This window comes from Fukomys damarensis, unplaced genomic scaffold, assembly GCF_012274545.1.
Source record: "Fukomys damarensis isolate Sample0158 unplaced genomic scaffold, DMR_v1.0_HiC HiC_scaffold_1, whole genome shotgun sequence".
In the NCBI taxonomy this organism is placed as follows: domain Eukaryota; kingdom Metazoa; phylum Chordata; class Mammalia; order Rodentia; family Bathyergidae; genus Fukomys; species Fukomys damarensis.
In genome coordinates, this window is record NW_022900913.1 from 27,960,545 (window position 1) to 27,974,322 (window position 13,778).

The 13,778-nt window shown below is 35.2% G+C and overlaps 1 protein-coding gene across 4 annotated transcripts in view; it reads right to left on the reverse strand.

The window, feature by feature from the left end:
* Ranbp3l (RAN binding protein 3 like) overlaps positions 1–13,778 on the reverse strand; it is a 46,697-nt gene that overhangs the window by 17,751 nt on the left and 15,168 nt on the right. For 3 of the 4 annotated variants that reach the window (XM_010605477.3, XM_010605476.3, XM_010605474.3), the window contains 4 exons: positions 2,800–2,858; positions 1,877–1,913; positions 1,322–1,399; positions 443–517 (listed from right to left, as the gene is read on the reverse strand). In XM_010605477.3, coding sequence (XP_010603779.1) covers positions 443–517; positions 1,322–1,399; positions 1,877–1,913; positions 2,800–2,858 — 249 coding nt within the window. The remainder of the gene's footprint in view (positions 1–442; positions 518–1,321; positions 1,400–1,876; positions 1,914–2,799; positions 2,859–13,778) is intronic. The other variant, XM_010605478.3, reaches the window with a different exon arrangement.

Sequence of the window (13,778 nt, forward strand, 5' to 3'; positions counted from 1 at the left end):
AAACATTATAAATTCCAAATAAAGAGAAGTAGTGTCTTAATTAGTGAAAATCTCTAAAGGAATCACATTCTAGACCTTAAAATATAAGTCTAAGGCATGGATATATATTTCAAGTACTATATAATCTATATAATGAACTATAAATAAAATAAGTTGCTTTAATTTTATAGTCCTGTCATATAAAATAATGTTTTCATAAATATGAAATCCTGAAAAAGTCAAGCTCAAACTTTCTCTCAACAAAACAAAACATGTACTATCTGGATTTGTAGTTAATATTCATCAAATATAGTTCCCCACATACTTTGCCAAAGCCTCCATTTGATTTGTTGCTAATATTAACATTTTATGACAACCTGAGAACATAAACTTATTATTTATATGTATGATTTTGAAAAGCAGAGTGTCAGGCTTGAGGTTCTACAAACTCTTTCCTTATTACCTGGCCCAGAAGGGGGAAAGGTTGGGAGGTCAGTGAAGGACGAGGATCTCAGGCGCTTCTGAGACAAGGCTGACACTAAAACCAGATTGCAAACTCGAATTAATAAGGAAGTGATGGGAGTGTTTCTTTTGATTTGCGTTTTTGCTGTTTGGGAAAAACTCTAGATCACCAATTTAGAAAAATCCTTATTTTTTACCAAGAAAAATGAATGAAAAGTGCCTCTGGTGAAGATTATAAAATAATTTCCTTTCCATTCACTAAATATTTCTCCTTTCCTCACCATGTATGACACTCTATCAGGCATGAAGATGTCCTCAAGGAAATCACAATAGAGATAGACATACATACGAATAGTTGTACTATAAGGCTGAAGGGAATGCAACCAATTCCTCAGGGTAACAGTAAAATGCTTTGATAGAGATGAGAGACAAACTAAGTTACTGACTCACAATACAGTATATGAAAAAGTTATTTTTAAAGAATAGCTATTAATTTATTTAAATAGATGGTATCTTTTTAAATGGCCATTTCCCCCAATTGAGCTAATACATGCTCAATATGGAAACATTGGAAACACAACAAAATATAAAGCCAGGGGAAAGAGGGAAGCAAAGCAATTGGAATTCTGTTACCACACCTAAAATAACGACTGTCAACATTGTGGCTTATGTCCTTTCAGTACTCTTTTTTCAATGCTGATAAATTGAATTCTTAAATACAGACTCACTATACAATCCACATTATAGCTTATTTTCATATTAAAACATAAACATTGTCCATTGGGTAGCTTTGGACAGTACCCTTTCAGAAAATTTCTTAGTAATTTCACATTCAGAATAAACACAGCAATGAACAACCAACAGTCAGGGTTAGACCTACCTCGGCGGAACCCAGAATCTGTATGATGAAGAGTAAAAGATGAAGATCGCACACGTTTTCTTGAGAAACCATTACATTCTGCAAGAAATTCAAGGGAAGAGGTAAAATCACTTGCAAGAATTATCCTCAGCCTATGGTATAATAGGATAAATAGGACTTCCTTTTGTCTACATAGGTCACCATTTGCAACATGTTAACCTTTGAAGCTCGGTTTTAAATACTAGGGTTGATAGGTTGCCAGTTATAAACCTATAGTCATATTAGTATAAAACAGTCAGAAATGAATGGCTTCAGCAGAAAATTCTTAGGATCTACAGAAAATATTTTGGGGCCGTTAAGAGACAAACAGTGGAGAATTGTGGACTTTTACTCATTTGCAACAGCATTTTCGAGGACCTGCATGTCATCTTTCAAAACAAAGGCCAATCTATATGCACATATAAAAAAAAGAAACACATCTAGTTTTACAGAGTCTGCCACATGCCAAAACGCTAGTGCCTGCTTGTTTTTCTTCGTATAAAGACTGAAGTTGCAGTACAGACTGTGACTCATTACCATGTTCTGCTTCGTGAAGGATATCTTCCACAGGTCTCTGAAAGGACACAAAGCTGCCAGTGAGAGTTGGGCATTTGCTGGTTTCGCATCAGACTTCCACCTGCCACTTTATAACACAGTTTTCAAAAACCAGAGCTATTCAGCCTTGCCTGGACAAAACAACTCATCTTTATTCACCAGGCATGTAGTCAAATACAAACAAATCAAGTACAGTACTTTTGTATTTCAGTCACTATAGAGTCACTTGTGGAACTGTATTTAAAATGCAGATTTTGGAGCCATCCACTGCCAAGATTCTGAAGTGGCTACTCTGGAGTTAGAATCTGCTTTTTGTTTAACAAGATTTAGAGGTTGAGTTTTCCTTTGTTTTGGTTTGTTTTGTGGGTACTGAGGTAAATGATCAACATAAGCAAGAATGAATACCAAGATAACAATAACAAGTTTATATGATAATGCTGTTAATTTTGTGTATCTTACAAAGATCATTTCTGTGTGATGCTCAAAAAGCAAACAGAGTCCATAAGATCTCTTTTAAACAAATGTCACAATTTAGAGTTTATTTTATAGCCAATTTTAGGCTAGGTCACTGGTGGGGATCCATGAGGAAGCTTATCCTTCCTACTCTCTTTCAGCCCCCTCCCCTTTTCAAGTCACTCCAAATAAATATGATCTTTTAATAAAAGAAGCATGTTATTGATAGCTTCCAGACCAGGTCTCCGACTTCGCATTTCAGCCAAAATGACCTCTGTAAGTGCTAGCACAATTAACGATGTGGAGGCTCTGCTTTGATAATGACGAACAACAGGCTAAACCTAGCCAGCAGGCATACCTTAGTAGAGCCAGCTTCTTGAAATATAATTTTCTTTGTCAAGGTGAAATCAAAGAAAACAAGCTAAAAGCAAAGAAAAGCAGTTTGACCTTACCTTAAAAGTTTGTTCTCCCTTTTCAAAAATAAATGTTGGCTGAGCAATGACAGATTTTTCTATAAAAAGTTAAAGAACAGGCAAGAAATCAAAATGTACACTGGCATCTCTACAAATATTTGAAGAACTTTCCTTTTGTATTTTCTTTCCCTCTGGGTAAAATCCTAACTACTTTATATGGATACCATTAAATTATATATTTATTAAAAATTTAGCAATTAATGACAGGAGTAATATTGAGGTAAATGATACTGGTATGCTTCCATAAATAGGTAATCTCATTAGAAGAACACACTTCAGCTGTCTAAGGAAAACAAAAATGCCTGCATTTAGAACTTCACCAAGATATAGCCACTAACATCATTACTTTAGGAATAAAATGTTTCAATGAGTAAAAAATCTCAGCTGGGTGTAGTTCTACTTGGGGTTGTATCATAAGCTATAATGGCATAGATATGCTACCTCCCATCCATAAAGTAATCCAAATGAATTCACATTCCTTCAGTAGAGTAGTCATTTCTAAACTATATTTGCAGTATATATTTACATTAAGGATCTATTTCTTTCTTTATTTCTCATTGAGTTTATTGGTACATTTTAGGTATACAATACAGTTGCATTCATCATTGGAATCTTGTACCTTCATATGACAGGTCTTGGTTCTCATTTTTCCCCCTTGTCCCTACCCTCCCTTCACCCCCTCCTACCTTCCCCATTTACAAACATTTTATTTCCATTTTATCATTTTCTCATATTTTTTCTTTTCCCTTATTACCTTTCCCCTACCCTTTCTACTTTCCCTACACCTTTAGCCATTTTCTTCCTATTTCACACTGTCAATTATCTCATTAGGATCTTATGTACTATTATAGTTTTTCACGCCAGAGAAACTACTCAGTATTTACAAGTGTGACTTATTTATTTCACTTACTAGTATATCCTCAACATGTATACATTTTCCTATGAATGAATCTAATTTCTCATTCTTTATGGCTGAGTAGTATTCCATTTTATAGAAAAACCACATCTTCTTTATCCAGTTTCCGACTGATGGGCAAATGGGCTGTTTCCAAGTTTTAGTTATTGCAAACTGCGCTGCTATAAACATAGGTGCCCATATATCATTGAGATATAATTCTTTTAATTCTTTTGGAAAGATACCCAGCAGAGGGATGGCTGGGTCAAATGGAACCTCTAGTCCCAGCTCTTTGATGTATTGCCATATTGATTTCCATAGTGGTTACACCAGTCTGCACTCCCACCAACAATGGAGAAGGGTTCCTTTCTCCCACAACCCCGCCAACATTTGTTATTCTTTGATTTCTTGATAGCAGCCATTCTTTGTGGGGTGAGGTGGAATCTCAGTGTTGTTTTCATCTGCATCTCTCGAATAACCAGTGATGTGGAACATTTTTTCATATATTTACTTGCTGCTTTTACTTTTTTGTCTGAGAAATGTCTGTTCATTTCAGATGTCCACTTATGAATTGGGTCTTTATATTTGAGTGGGCTGATTGTTTTGAGTTCTTTATATAGTCTAGAGAAGAGTCCTTTGTCTGAGGAGCAGCTGGTAAAAATATTTTCCCACATTGTAGGTTGTCTTTTAGTTCTGTTGATGGTTTCTTTTGCAGTGCAGAAGCTTTTTTTTATTCTTGCAAGGTAGGCAGCAGAACTGATGAGCTAAATCCCCAGCCCTACTTTTTAATAAGATGAGATTCCAGTTGTTGATTCTTTGTTCTAGTTCTGTGCTACTGAGGATTTGTTCATAAAGTCTTTTCCTATGCCAATGTCTTCAAGAGTTCGGCCTAACTTATCTTCCAGCAAGTTAATTTTTTTTTAATATTTAGATCCTTAATCTACTTAAATTTTAGTTAAGTGCATGGTGAAAGATAAGGGTCTAATTTTAATCTTTGACAGGTTGAAATCCAGTTTTTCCAACACCATTTATTAAAGAGACTATCTCGCCTCCACTGAGGATGGTTGGCTCCTTTGTCAAAGATGAGGTACCTGAGTATATTGGGAATTGTTTTTGTATCTTCCAATCTGTTCTACTGATCCCAGGCCTGTTTCTTTGCCAGTACCATGCTGTTTTTATCAAGTAGCTTTGTAGTATAGCTTCAAATTGGGAATTGTTATACCTGCTGCCATGTCTCTATCTTAACACAATGTTGTAAAGTACACAAAGTTTTTCTTCATAATGCCGTATGGCTTGGTCAAAGACCTCAATCTGGACCCAGACTATCTGGATTCATTGTTTGCCCACCATCAGTAGTAGGAGAAAAGCCCATAGAAATGGAAAAATGAGTTTATTCACAGTTTAGCTAAACTGTGTTTGACCCCTCTTGAAGGTACAGGACTACTCCAGTTTAGATATGGGGTAGAATAAGAGCCAGGAAGTGTGCTGACTTGGATTTAGCCAGGTTTTGGCTCACCAGAGGTGCCCAGGAATTTGAATCCTTCTTGGCACCAGGGTAGCAGGTGGTAGTTTCCACTTTCAATATGAAGAACAAGCAGGAGAAAACAGTTTGTCTTTTTTTTTTAATGCTAATTTTTAGGGATCTATTTTAACCTCTCAGTTACTTTCAGTCCTTCCAATCTTACTAATATTTTGTATTTTCCTATTATAGTTAAGATACTAGGCAGAAATTCATTAATTTTATTGTAAATATAACATCTTTAAATATCAGCATTCTACAATTCTTAGGGAATATTATATGGGGGTTAAAACTCAAGCTCAAGATGTGTTCAAGAGTAAGTTCTATCATTATTGTCCAAAAATTTTGGGAAACTTAATATGTCTGTACTTTGATTTAATCTGAACACAAATAAAACATGTAACAGTACTTTAATAGAGTTTATGTGAAGATTAAATGAGATTTTTAGATTGTAAATACTTAGACTTTAATATGACAAAGAAAAGCCTTAAAGATAGAAAAATGAATATTTGACACACCACTAGTCCACCATTCCATATACAGTAAGGGGTATTTTTGGTTTGTTTGTTTGTTTTTGCACTGCTGGAGATTGAGCCCAGTGTCTTATACATAATAGGCCAGTACTCTTCCATTGAGCGACATTCCCAACCCCTGATTCCAATCCTAAAACTCATACCTGACCTCACTAAATGATGACAACACACAGATTCTTAATGAGTCCAAATACAACCTCGTAGCTTTTCTCATCATAGCAACCACTGCCAACATGTTATTTTGACATTCTTGGAGGTAATTTGCCAACCATGAGAAAAATAAATAAAGCTCTAGCTGAGGACTTTCTAGAAACCACCAGAAAATTACATCCGTCATACACAGAAAGAAGTTTCCCCTTTCCCTACAATCTTATTCTATAAACAAGTGTTATAAACTCTTCCAGATCACCCTCTGTGACTCTCTAGGAATCATATGAACTTGAGTACCTTCTTCCAGTTCAGTGAAATAAATAAGCTGCTCAGTTCTTACTCAAGTGCTTCTTGTGCTATCTGCTTTTGGAGCCTGTAAGCCTCATTAAAAAATTCCCAATTACATATTGGCATTCCCACCCATATGAATAATTCTCTGTTCTTTCTCAGAACTAACTCCTTCTCTAGCAATTACATTAGATTTAAGCAATGAGATTCCTAGTGGAGTAGAACGAAAACCAGTAAACATGCTTATATAGGAAATAGATTCTGTGAATGTGTAATGTATTATTTCTGAATTGGAATTATTAATGAAGTTTTAATGAACTTGGCTTAAGATAGTCACTCAAAATCGTAAGGACAAATACTATGTTGACTTTTGTTCTGTCAAAACATAGAACTAAAATATACAGAAATGACCTTCAGTGGCCGCATTAAGGGAGAAATCATTAAGGCTGCTTGTAGCCTGGATGGTGTATATAGTAATCTAAGAAGACCACAGTTTTGTTAATTTAACGAACATCTACTGAGCATGTGTGTGTGTGTGTGTGTGTGTGTGCACGCGCGTGCACATGCTGTGCTAGGGTGTAGTATTACATGGTCTAATTGAAGGAATATTAATGTCAGTGCAGCCATATTCTCTCGACCCTTCTCAACACATTGCCCGGTTAGAAAGCAGAATATTTCCATACTTCCTCTTTAACCCAGATTCTGTCCCCTTCTTAGCAATTCTCTTGGCTCCAAAGAAGAGTCAAAACAAATATTTTTAAACCTGTGGATCCATAGCAGACTTCTTAGCTGACCCATTAGCAGAATTTGAAAATTTTAAAAAGTTCTCAAAATAGTATTTTTAAATTTAGCCTGTTTTCTTTCTAATGATGCTATTGATCAATTTGTTCAACAGATATTTATTGAAGGGTAACCACTATGTACAAGACATTTTTAAGGTATTATGAAGAAAGCTATAAAGAAAAGAGTCATATCTCTGGCTTCATCCCACTGTTACTGCAGAGTGGAAACAAAACAAAACTATTAATTACAAAATTATTTAAATCCATCTGGGAAAGGGGTTACAAAAGAGAAGTACCAGGTTCTCAGCAAGTGACAAGCAGGGATACATGTCTAGTTTGGGGGTCATGGTAGTATTCCCAGGAGTAGTGATATTTAGGATTGTAGAGTGAGTAGAATGAGCCAGGCAGTCATGAGCAGAAAGGCATCCCAACCAGAGGGAGAAGCAAAAGAAATGTCTCTGAGGAAGGATGGAGCTTGGTAGATTCCAACAGTGGTAGGGTCCAGTGTGACTGGTCCTCCAACAAAGGAGAGGACAAGTGCTAGAAATAGGGCCAAAGATGAAGCTGGAGATTTGTAAGGACTTGAAAGTTCTGCCAAGTTTCATTTTATCAAGAAAAATGAGAAACCAATGAGGGAGTATTTACTCTAATATACATTTTTAAAAAAGAAGACCATTCTGCCTGCTGTGGAGAAAATGAATCAGAGGAACAGACTAAAACAGAGGAAATAAGGTTGGGGCCCTAGTCCTACTGACTCAGAAACTATATTCTTCAAGCTCTGCGAGTTGTTCACATATTAAGGTTAAAAAAAAAAAGGTCCTTAAGAGCAGGCTTTTGTCAAACAAGGTCAAATTCAGGAAGATGGCAGTGGTGATTCTTGAAGTTAGTGACTACAACTGCAGATGTTCTGAGTAACCTGGCAATTTAATTGCTACCACAATCAAGCCAAATACTATATTAGGATTCAATGTAAGTTAAAGTCAAAGGCTACTCAGATGACTAAAAGAAACTGTTGTAAGGATATTGATATTGGTATTGAAACTAGTCATTCATACATTCTTCCTGAAGCAATGAACAATTTTCTCAAAGGTGCAAAAGTTTGTTTTCTGTTTCTATACATCAGAAATGTCACTGCATAAGATTATTTAATATTAATTAAAATGTTTAGTTTTGCAAGTATGGAAGCATAAACTACATCAAAAGCTCTTGTATTTCTAAGACTCTTCATAAAAATTTAAAATATCTGAATTCTCAAGTGTGAAAAATGACATTATTTATAGAAAAAATAGGTAAATAAGAGCAAGTGACTTCAATCTCTGTACAGGGGACCATGGGTTCTGAGTGACAGTCTTACTTAAAAAACAAAAACAAGCAAACCTCCTGAACTATATTAAAATTCTAAAGATGTTTTGAGAAAGGGTAAAGCATAGCCCCCCAAAAAGAGAATCCATGCCATTCAAATGAATTATAAGCATAAGATATCCTATACTTATTTCAAGGATAGATGGGGGAAATCTGTAAAAATACAAACAGGAACAAAATAAGCAATGAACTATCAACAAAAACATAATTTTAAAAGTGTCTTTAGATAAGAAAATAGTAGGACCACAAAGTGACATTAGTAACTATGATGGGACACTCTGGATTCTCTTTCATACAGTGCCTTTTACCGACTTGAAGGTACAATGACCTGGACCCAAAGAAAAAACAGCAGTTCACGCAGAAAGTTTTCAGATGGACTCACAAAGCATTAGCACATTTTGAGACATAAGACAAATGGGTTCCCCTGCAAGGATGACCCTCAGTCATTTCTGCTAAAGTTATTACCAATTTTGTATACTGTAAATACCAGCTGCGTATAAGAAATGGTGTGGGGAAGGGAGGGCTTGCTTCTTTCAATCTAATTCTGTGGTTGTAAGAATTGCACTAAATTTTTACCAAAAATGAAACTGTAAACTGCCTTCTTTAAGAAATGTAACATTTCTTAATTTAGATTCAAAATATGAAGAACACCTGCTAGACAAAAAAGGGTCAAATCTCTTCCAATCAAATTTAAGCTGATAAAGAAAGCACTCATCTTCAAAATGGGAATCATCTCACCTTAGAAAATTGGAAAGAAGAAAAAACTCTCTGAGCTGTTCTGAATACAACTGTGACCACTCAGTTCTTTGTCTAGTCCATTCTATTTTTCAGACTCATCTACCTCTTTGGTTTACAGATTTCAAGGGACTAGTTCGTGGTAGGCTAAAAAGACTTTCAACTCTTTCCATATTGATTTGCACATTGACATAGATATAGACACATATTATTTTTGAAAAATCAAGGTCAGATAAAAAATATTCAATATGAACAAGTACAAAAAAGTATCAAAGGTTGTGTCAGACATAGATAGACTTTGTAACTCTCCTGCAAGCAGGACCGAAGCCTTGAAAGTTCTGTGTTGAAGTGCTCTTATCCCAGCCCTAATTCCAAACTGTGCGGCCTTGTGTATCATATATGGTAACCGGGTACTGCAGCCAGTGACTTAATTTCATCTTCATTTTTTAAAAAATCAAAGAAAAATTATTTCTATTTTTTAAAATAATTTTCTTTATTTATTGATATTTTTATGGTTAAGTTTGTTGCTTCGTAAGAATAGATAATTTTAATTAAATCATTTCACACAGGACATCTGGCAAAATCACCTTATTGATCAAATATAGTGGTGGCTGAAAAAATGACATTTATTTTTTTGAGAGGATTCATCCTCTCATCATGTTCATGTGACCTATATTAAAAATGATCAGGGATGATATGATTTCATAAATACTGTTTTGTTTTTCAGTGGACCATTTTCAATGGATATTACAACATGCTCCTTTAAATTTTATTGTTAAAATGGTAATCTTTGAATTATTTCTTTTTTCTTTTACTTCTTTTCTCTTCCTTTTTATTTTATTTATTTATTTATTGGTACCAGGGATCAAACTCAGGCCCTTGCGCTTGCGAGGTAGGCAGTGGAGCCAAATCCCTGGCCCTCTCTTCCTTTTTAAAGACAGTAGCTATCATAGAAATTCTTATGCAAGCCATGACTAGTCTTTACCCTTTTGTCTTTTTAAATGTTTAATTTAATATGACCTTAACAAGTGCTGTGAAAAGTTAGACCTTGTTGATTTCCCAGGATGCTTCTTTTATGCATTGGAATAATACAAAAACTTATTGGCATCATACTTTGTCTACTTAAAACATATTTAAATATATTAATCTATGTGAATAATGCACAGCTACTAGGAACCAGAATTTTTTATTTTAAATGCCTAAACTTTGGAGAAAACAGACATAGATTCAGGTTAACCCTTTGTTTTGTTTTGTTTTTTTTTTTTTTGATACTGGGGATCGAACTCAGGTCCTTGTGCTTGCAAGGTAGGTGCCAGAACCACTGAGCTAAATCCCCGGCCCAGGTTAACCCTTTTTAATTTACTGTGAGATAAGGCAGATCCTTTGAGCCCTCTGGGCCCAGGTTTTCTCATCTGTGAAATGGGAATCATAGAGTTGTAAAGATTAATCAAGGTTGCATATTACATGCTTAGCACAATGTCTGGCTTGTAATAATGCTTAGTAAGCTGCAGCTCTTATTATGATGTGATTTTTGAAGAGATAATTTATGAAACCTTTTCACTTGTGAGAAAACTAAGGCTCTAGAATGAGAAGATGTGTCCAAGATCACACAGGTAGTATTCAGAGACCTGGGACTGAAACACATGAGAGCTGAATCTCATGGTTTTTTCTGTAATCAGCTTCCCTCCCGGTGCCCATTAAGAGCTCAGTGGCTCTTACGGCTTTTTCTTTTCTGAAAGATTCATAACTCTCTCCAGCTCCATGGTCCTGTACAGACCTGGTGAAGATGTGCTCCCTTGTTGCATGTATCTTCCTGTACTTTTGTTTTGCCATCTGTAAATATTTAAGATTGTATCATTTTTCTTGTCATTATTTGTTTGTATGCTGACTCAAAAGATGATTGTTTGAGAATGTGATATGGTGATCTTAGCAATTTTAAATTGCAGTGTCAGTATTTATTTTCAGGCAAAAATAGCAGAAGAATGTATTACCTTTGACTGAACACATTCATTTCTCTATAATTGAAGGTGTTTCTTTGTCCATAAATAAGATCACTGTATTCTTTTGTGTTAAAGACAGTTAAAATCTTTACTTGAATATGTTTATTAGAGAAAATGTGGGGTTTCTGGACTAATAGTATCAGAAAAGTCTGCTTGCTCTTTCTCTACATTATTGTCTTATTTGGCACCAAGGGCTAATAAAGATTTAGAGTATGTCCTAGGATGGGTTTGGTCAACCAGTACCACTTGGAAATACATATTTCATTTGACAGCCTTTGAAAATCATATATTTTTCCCTCAGAATAACTCACATGTGAAATGCTTCCATATGATAGAAATGGATCTCTTCATTTTGATGAGTGAGTGGAGAATAGAAATAAAATCTAGGTTTCCAGGGACATTGAAGGTGTATATTGAGCAGGCACATACACAAATTCAAAATTCTAACATCTTAAAGTTAATTTAAAATAATTATTTAGCAGTATTTACTGTTAAATTTGAACAGTGATTATGAACAAAATATCATTAGTAAGAATTGAATATTAAAAACTAATAATGCATTAATATAGCTTCATATATTGAATGCAGATCAATTTAAACTTGTTGACTTCCATGAAACAACAGGGTGTTCTAAACATTCTTTCAAGGATTTCAAAAAAGCAGCCCAGATAGAGAAATTATTGTGACTTATTATTCCAATTCCATAATTGTTTTCCTTAAATTTCTTCCTCTTAGTCCTGAGCCTTTGAGTAATAAAGGAATAGATGGATGTTATTCTACTGAGAACAAATAATTGGGAGCCTAGTCAGAAGGGCAGGAAGAAAGTTGCTAACTAAGGCCTCCTAAGTCCAGAAAGCCTAATCACCTTCTCTTCCTGTGATATACAGAGCCCCAGGAGTCTAGCACTCAGCTGCTCCTTGGTTTGAAGACTGACAGATGTTACTCATCCTCAGTGGGGAAAAGAGACGGAGGGAGAATAATGTGATGCTGGCCACAGATGATTCTGTTCAGACATCTTGATGCATTGCACTAGAACTAGTTTGGGAGAAGTGAAGATCAGGAGGTAACTTGCACACTTACCAGACACATTTTGCTCATCATGCTAAAGAAAACTACAAGAGAAAACGTTTTCACACTTCTATTTATGTGACTTAAGTCACATATAATCTTTCAGGGCCAGGGATTTGGCTCAGTGTTTCCACCATCTGCCTCACAAGTGTAAAAGCCCAAGTGTGATCTGTGGTACAAACAGAACAAAACAAAACACATAAAATGTTTCACTTATAAAATTCATGATTTAAAAATTCTCAGGAAAACTGAAGTCAGTTCTTCTAATCTGCCAGTTCCTTTGAGCTTTTGTGATCATTGCAGTATTATGACACATCAAGATAAAAATTGGGAAGTACAAAAACCTTATGATCCTCTTGATAGATGCAGAAAAAGCATTTGACAAAATTCAACGCACGTTCATGATAAAAAACCCTGCAAAAATTGGAACAGATGGTCTATATCTCAATTTAATAAAGGCTATCTATGAAAAACCAACATCCAACATCATATTAAACAGCCCAAAACTGAAAATCTTCACATTAAAATCAGGAACAAGACAAGGATGCCCACTATCACCACTCCTCTTCAATATAGTTCTAGAAACACTAGCCACAGCAATTAGACAAGAGAAAGAAATTAAAGCAATAAAGATAGGAAAGGAAGAAGTAAAACAGTCATGATTTGCTGATGATATGATACTCTACACTGAAGACCCAAAAAACTCCACAAAAGACTTCTAGACTTAACTGACACTTTTAGCAGAGTAGCTGGATAGGAGGTCAACACTCAAAAGTCAATAGCCTTCTTGTACACAAATAACAGACTCACTGAGAGAAATTAGGGAAATAATTCCTTTTACAATAGCATCCAAAAAAATGAAGTATCTAGGAATCAATCTAATGAAAGAAGCAAAAGTCCTCTACACTGAAAACTACAGTACTCTGAAAAAAAGAGATCAAAGAGGATATAAGAAAATGGAAAGATATCCCCTGCTCCTGGGTAGGAAGAATCAACATAGTGAAAATGGCCATACTACCAAAACTGCTATACAGATTCAATGCAATGCCAATTGAAATTCCAACACCATATTTCACAGAACTAGAAAAAGGAATCCAAAAATTCATTTGGAACCAGAAGTAACCTAGAATAGCAAAAGCCATCCTAGACAACAGAGACATGGCAGCAGGTATAACAATTCCCAGCTTGGAACTATACTACAAAGCCACTGTGATAAAAAACAGCATGGTATGCATTGATAGCAGCAACAGCTTTTCCAGGTTCTGCAGTCAACTGAACAAAATTATAGACATTCAGCACATTACATTAAAAAAAAAAAAACAAAGAAAAGAATAATATCCAGAAAACAGCAAAGTTCTGTTGCTGCTGTGGTACCTGGCACCATTTTTTCTATTAGCCTCTTAATCATCATCTGGAAAGAGAACATTCTAGAGTAATATCATTAAATGTAGCTCTGATAAAGCATGGTCCCTACTATGTATTATAAAGCAGGTACTAGATATTTTACATTCATAGAGGTATGATACAGTACTGTCCTACATCAATAATACTAGATTCAGTTTTGTTTTGAAATTTACTTTGTCTGCAAATAAGATTGCTACTCCTGTTTTTTTGGGGGGGCTCCTG